General features: G+C 51.6%; 1 protein-coding gene across 2 annotated transcripts in view; it reads left to right on the forward strand.

The window, feature by feature from the left end:
* TMEM104 (transmembrane protein 104) overlaps positions 1-6000 on the forward strand; it is a 43725-nt gene extending 37725 nt beyond the window's left edge. For both annotated transcript variants that reach the window (XM_063176099.1, XM_063176100.1), the window contains exon 10: positions 2495-6000. In XM_063176099.1, coding sequence (XP_063032169.1) covers positions 2495-3255 — 761 coding nt within the window. In that variant the 3' untranslated portion in view covers positions 3256-6000. The remainder of the gene's footprint in view (positions 1-2494) is intronic.

Consider the following 6000-nt stretch of genomic DNA (forward strand, 5'->3'; position numbering starts at 1 on the left):
AGTGCTCGGGCAGGGAAGCAGAGCTTGCCTTGTTGGAAGCAAAACTAGTTTGGATCTTAGTATTGGATCCTCACTCCTTGTAATTATAATAAATTTCTGAAATGCATATTTAATGAAAAACAAATATATTAAATTCTAGTTGCATAAGCCAAAGACCATCCATCATTTAGGGAGTCCACAAGAATTCTACTCCTTCAGTGTTCCCTGCCAGAAAAGCACATGTCAGGGCAGAGGAGCATCTGTGGGAGATGCTTCAAGGATGGGGTGCTGCCTGCCTGAAAGTTTCCCTGGTGGGGCTTTGAGCCAATGGTGAGAGTGGATTTGGGGGATGGAAATAGATTGAGCAGAGCATGAGGAGATCCACTGTCCTGGCGTGCAGGGGAAGAGGTGTGAGACTTCTGAGTCACATCTTAGCCCAGGTACAGGACCAGCTCAGGATGGGGCTGCAGAGCCTGACCACCTCTGCCAGGCAAGAAGGAAAGGAACAGTCTCAGCCATTTCCAGAGCTGCCCAGCCTGCTTTGTCTTATTACTCAGGGCATCCTTTCCTCTTCCTTGTAGCCTGTGCAAGCCCAGGGAGTGCAGCCATGTCACATCACCTGGAACACAGCTCTTCTGGGTCTCTTGCTGAGCAGATATGGCTGGCAAGCATCTCCCCTCCAGGGAGCAGTGGGGGAGGCACAACAACTGTACCCCTGTTCTCAGTGCCCCTCTCCTGCTTGGCTTGAGTGAAGGCAAGGGGAATTGCACACCCCCAGAGCAATGAGCTGTTGCCTTCCATAGCTCTGTGTGACTGCCCTTGGGGGAGGAAGTAGAGCCTGGCACTCCCAAAACAACCTGGCCTTGTGGAATGGTGGAGGAATGGATCTGCTGCTGTCAGTGTGGTGCTTGGGGAGGGCTGGCAGACATGCCCTGTCACTGGGAACAGCTGCAAGCAAGAGGTTTCCTGAGGCAGCACAGGGTGAAATGCAGCACGTGGCTTGGGAAGGGTTCAGCATGGAGCTGCTGTTTGCTGCAGGAGAATGTGAATTTCTGAGAGAGGGTTGTGGGGAGTGCTGGGGATATATGGGAGGCAATGTTCAGTGAGAATAATCTGATATTTTCGTGCACAAGAGAGGCAGCATTCCCTAACTGGTCTGTAACTGTTTTCCCTAGTCCCATCCCTGGCAGGGTTTCCCAGTCTCCCCTGTTGTGGGGAGCAGGGCTGGGCACAGAGCAAGCCTGTCATCTTGTCACCCCATGGTGAGCCTGCCCAGCTCCCAGCGCTGCTGCCAGCCTGCTATGAACTTCAACTGTGCCCTGCTCTCTTTAATTCCTCTGGATTTATATTAAGGACATTCAAAGTTGTCTGTAGTAGTTGTTTCAGCATTTTGTTGATTTTTTCATTACCTGATAATTCACAGCTCTGTTCCTGTACCTCAGACTGGTGCAAGGACAGCTCTGTGCAAGCCACAGTGGCTCACCCATTGCAGCACCAGACTGTAAACCTCACTGCTTGCTGCCCTGCCAGGCACGTCCTTTTCTCCCCATTACTTGTTAACTCCAGCAGCTGATGATCATCTTTCCTAGGTTGATGCAATTTTTGTGACACCAGAATTAATTTTCTACTGCTTTTATATGCCGTGGTAGGAATGAGAGTCTCACAGTAACTGCTCTGGCTCAAATTTCCACCTTCAGAGTAATAAGGGCATTAGCCCAATCTCCTCAATCCATGTTGTCCCTGCCATGTTGTTATTTGTAAAAAGCTTTGTAAAATGTTGTTAGGCTTTTTCCTGACATAAGTGAAGGGTAGACAAGCAGACTTTGTGTCTAGAAATGATGAATTTTAATAGCAGTCTTTCAGTGCTGCTTCAGTCCCTTCCAGACTGGCTTCTCCACCCTGGGATTAGCTACAGACAGCCTGTTCCTTCTACCCAGGAAATGGCTGGCTAGTTCTTGCTCTGTCATGCTTGACAGATCCCAGGGACAGGAAAGCTTGCTAGTAGCTGCTGCTTCTGTGCATTTAGGGGAGGTCTTGAAAACACTAGTCCAGTTAGAAATGTGTAGGACTGTTACTGGGGTTGGTTGGAGCCAAACATACTTCAGCCTTTTTGAAATGACAGCATTTAAGCAGTGTGTGTGGGGGGCAGAAGCATCCACAGACCAAAACCCTTGAGGGCTTAGGGTTCACCAGCCATGCCAGCCTTCTGCTTCTGAAGGGCACAGCACAGCCCTGTGCTCTTGGGGTGGGAGGGTGAGGCCCTGTGGGAAGGAGACTGGAGGGAGATGCCTGAGCCCATTCCCTTATCTGCTGACTGGCACTGACAGCACACCACGATTAATTCCTGTGCACCTTGCCTTTAATGTAGCACCCTCAGATAAGGTGGTGCATCAAAGAGATAAGGAGATGCTCTGCATAGCAGGAGAAAGCCAGTGCCAAGACTGCCAGTGCTGTGGGAGGAGGTCATGAGGAGCACGGGCCTGGGCTTGACCTGAGACCTTCTCTCTCTCTCCAGCTTTCATCCTCATGATTATTCTGGCCCTCATCCGCATCAGCAGAGGCCAAGCTGAAGGTCACCCGTCCATGGCCGAGCTGTCGGGCATCCGCAATCTCTTTGGGGTGTGCGTCTATTCCTTCATGTGCCAGCACTCCCTGCCATCCCTCATCACCCCCATCTCCAAGAAGAAGCACGTCAACAAGCTCGTGCTGCTCGATTACGTCCTGATCCTGGCGTTCTACAGCCTCCTGTCCTTCACTGCCATTTACTGCTTCCGCAACGACACCCTCATGGACATGTACACGCTCAACTTCACCAACTGCGACGTCGTCAGCGCGGCCTTCATCCGCTACTTCCTGGGCCTCTTCCCGGTCTTCACCATCAGCACCAACTTCCCCATCATTGCAGTGACCCTGCGCAACAACTGGAAAACCCTTTTCCACAGAGAGGGGGGCACCTACCCGTGGCTGGTGGACAGGATTGTCTTTCCTGCCATCACGCTGGTTCCCCCAGTGCTGGTGGCGTTCTGCACCCACGACCTGGAGTCCTTGGTGGGGATCACGGGGGCCTATGCTGGCAATGGGATCCAGTACCTCATCCCAGCTTTCCTGGCCTACTGCAGTCGCAAGGACACGCAGCTGGTGTTCGGCAGCGGGACGGTGAACAAGCACCTCTCCCCTTTCCGGCACAGCTTCTGGATCGTGTTCGTGCTCATTTGGGGCTTCTCTTGCTTCATATTTGTGACTGCAAACATTGTCCTGAGTGAGTCAAAGCTCTGATGGGGGTAGCAGCACACTCCCTCTGGAGCTCCAGAGACTCCAGCATTTCAGCTCCCCCTCTGGAACTGTGCACTCAGGGGGAGAGGCAGTATGAAGGGAAGTTTCCAGGCCGTTGGCTTGGTGACACAGACTTTCTTCACTCCACTTTGGGTGTGGGTGGAGTGGACTCAGCCTTGTTACAGTTCTGGTTCTCGGACAAAGCCCTGGGGCTGAGCCCTTGGCAGCCTGCACCGTTAACCAGCGTCCAGCCATTCCTGCCTTTGGCTCTGTCAGAGCAGCACATTCTCTGTCTGTCCCTCTGTGGTTCTGTGTGTGCTGCAGGTCTCGGCACACAGGAGAGACAGCCTTGGCTGCATCACTAAATGTCTCTGCTCCCAAAGGCAGGAATGTGCTGTGCAGAATCCAGCAGGAGTTTGGGATAACTGAGTCTCTTCTTTCTGCTGAGACTCCTTCAGACCAACCTCCTGTGCCAGCTGAAGGAAAGCATAAGGGTGGAAATAGACCTAATTCAGAAGGAAATAATTTTGTGCTGTTACATTTTCTTTTTCTAGAAGCATTATCATGTTTGTGCACATTGCCTGGAATAGGGGATCTTTTGCTTAGAGCTGGATTTCTCCAGCCACGGGAGTTACATTCACATTTCCATCCTGTTCTCCTGTGCTGTGACAGCTCAGCTGGGCAGAGCAATGCCCCTCTGCATGCAGGGATACAGCTCTTCCCACTGGAAGGGAAATCAGCCTTGCTGCCCTCAGCACCAGCACGGAGCTTTCCACTGGCAGAGCCCTTCTCCCTTTCTCAGCTTTGCCCGGGGCTGCTACAAGCAGCCAGGCCTGAACTCCAGCGGCCAGGATCGGGATCGGTGTGGGCTGGGGAGGTGCTAATTACCCACTCCTGACACGCCAGAGGCTTCGGCTGTGCACACCGAAGCGTTCCCGGCTCCCGTTGGGTAATTAGCCTTGAAACAAGGTGGGTGTTAACTCAGGGGAATGAGTGGTGCCAGGAGGGAGCGGCTGTGCCCTGGCTCAGCCCTGCCTGCAGCAGCAGCGCTCCCGAAACAGGGGAGCAAAAGCTGAAACCCTGCTGGAACTGGGCTTGACCCTGTCGTGTCATTCTGCACAGGGCTAAGGTGGCCTTGGGGCTGCTCCTTCCTCAGGCAGCTCCAGGAGAGGCTCTGCTTTTAGGATGACTGTGGTCACTGTAAGACCCCACTTTGTCACCGGGTCCTGTGTTCAGAAGCCCTGGGGCACAGATCATAAGGGGTTTCCTGACAGGAGAAAGAACTTTAAAAATTTTCACCTGAACTATTTTAAACCCCCTGTTATCAAAGCAGGTTCAAAGCCAGGTGCACATCAGATCCTCCTGCCCTCTGCACTTGCTGCAGTATTAAATGTCATCACTCACTAAAGCAAGCTTTGAACTGCAGCTCTTTCTAATCAAGCTCTGTTTTCAAGTAGGACTTTCTGGTTTCCATATGACCTGAAGTGCTCCTCCTGGGGGAATATGCAAGTACCTGGAGCTGTATAAAACCACTTCATAGCTTTTAAAGCAAAACCCTGCACCTCTCAAGCCTGAGCACCGCCACTGCGTCCTTGCTGAGCTGCCTGGAGAGAATATGGAGAGATTGTTCATCTTCTCTCCAGCTTGATCCTAAACAGGCATTTGCAGCCCCTGCTAGTGGGTTTAAGCATCCCCAAGTGCTCCTGGAAAGCTGATGTGGTATCTTCAGTACCAAATTAAGAAGGTATTTTAGAGGTATCTGGTGCTGGTGTCTTTTTTAGGAAGCAGTAGTTTGGAGGGCAGATTCATGGGGCAGCTGAGCTGGGAGCCACCTGCGTGGCAGCTGGGAGCTAGGCAGAGCTGGAGAGAGAATTGAATGCTGATGAAATGAGCCTTTGGAAGCTGGAGAGGCCGAGGGTGCTGTTCCTCTGCGAGAGTGTGCAGATGTGGCTTCATGGAGGGGCTGAGGACTGTCTGCAAGGCCCTTGGCTCAGCCCCTGCCCTCCACGTGCCCATTTCAGTCTCTTGCTTTCACATTTCATTGCAGCCAGGAAACAGGGCTGTTCTCTGATATTTCATCTCCTCTCACCCTCCCTTACCTTCTCAGGAAGGAGGGAGCCCAGCCTGGCACCCTCTTTCCTGCCATCTCTTACATTTAAAGATGTGCCTTCTCTTCCCTGGCCTGTGTGTCCCCCTGTACCCCTCAACAATGTGTGACAGTGACTTCTGAGGGGCTGCACCTCCAAGAGCTGCTTGGATCCAGGTATTGGATGGAATGGGATGCTGAGCACTTGTGTTCCAGCCCCAGCCTTTGCCATGGTACCTTACTGTGCTCCCCAAGGAGCATGAGTGCTTCTCAAATAAATAACCATGAATTCCCAGACACCTGCTGTCCTTGCACAGCAGCAAAACAAATATATCCGAGGAATTGGGGTGATTAACAGAAAGAAGCTCTACAGCAGAGAACATTTTTTTATATAAAACATGATATAGCAATGCCTTAAAAATTACTGGAGAAAGCAAGAAGGGAATGGTTCAGTGCAGCCAGCACTGGCTGAGGGGACACTGGGTGACCCCGTGGTGCAGGGCACGAGCTCTCTCCTCTCACTCATCGTGAATAAGTCTATTTTTATTTGGCCATTATCAGCAGTAACAATTCATTATTGCAGATTCACACGTGATGCTTTGTCCTGACTGTAATTAGTTTTTTAAAAATGGGATTAAAACCAATAAAATGCACATTATACA

Source organism: Melospiza melodia, chromosome 24 (genome assembly GCF_035770615.1).
Source record: "Melospiza melodia melodia isolate bMelMel2 chromosome 24, bMelMel2.pri, whole genome shotgun sequence".
NCBI classification, from domain to species: Eukaryota; Metazoa; Chordata; class Aves; order Passeriformes; family Passerellidae; genus Melospiza; species Melospiza melodia.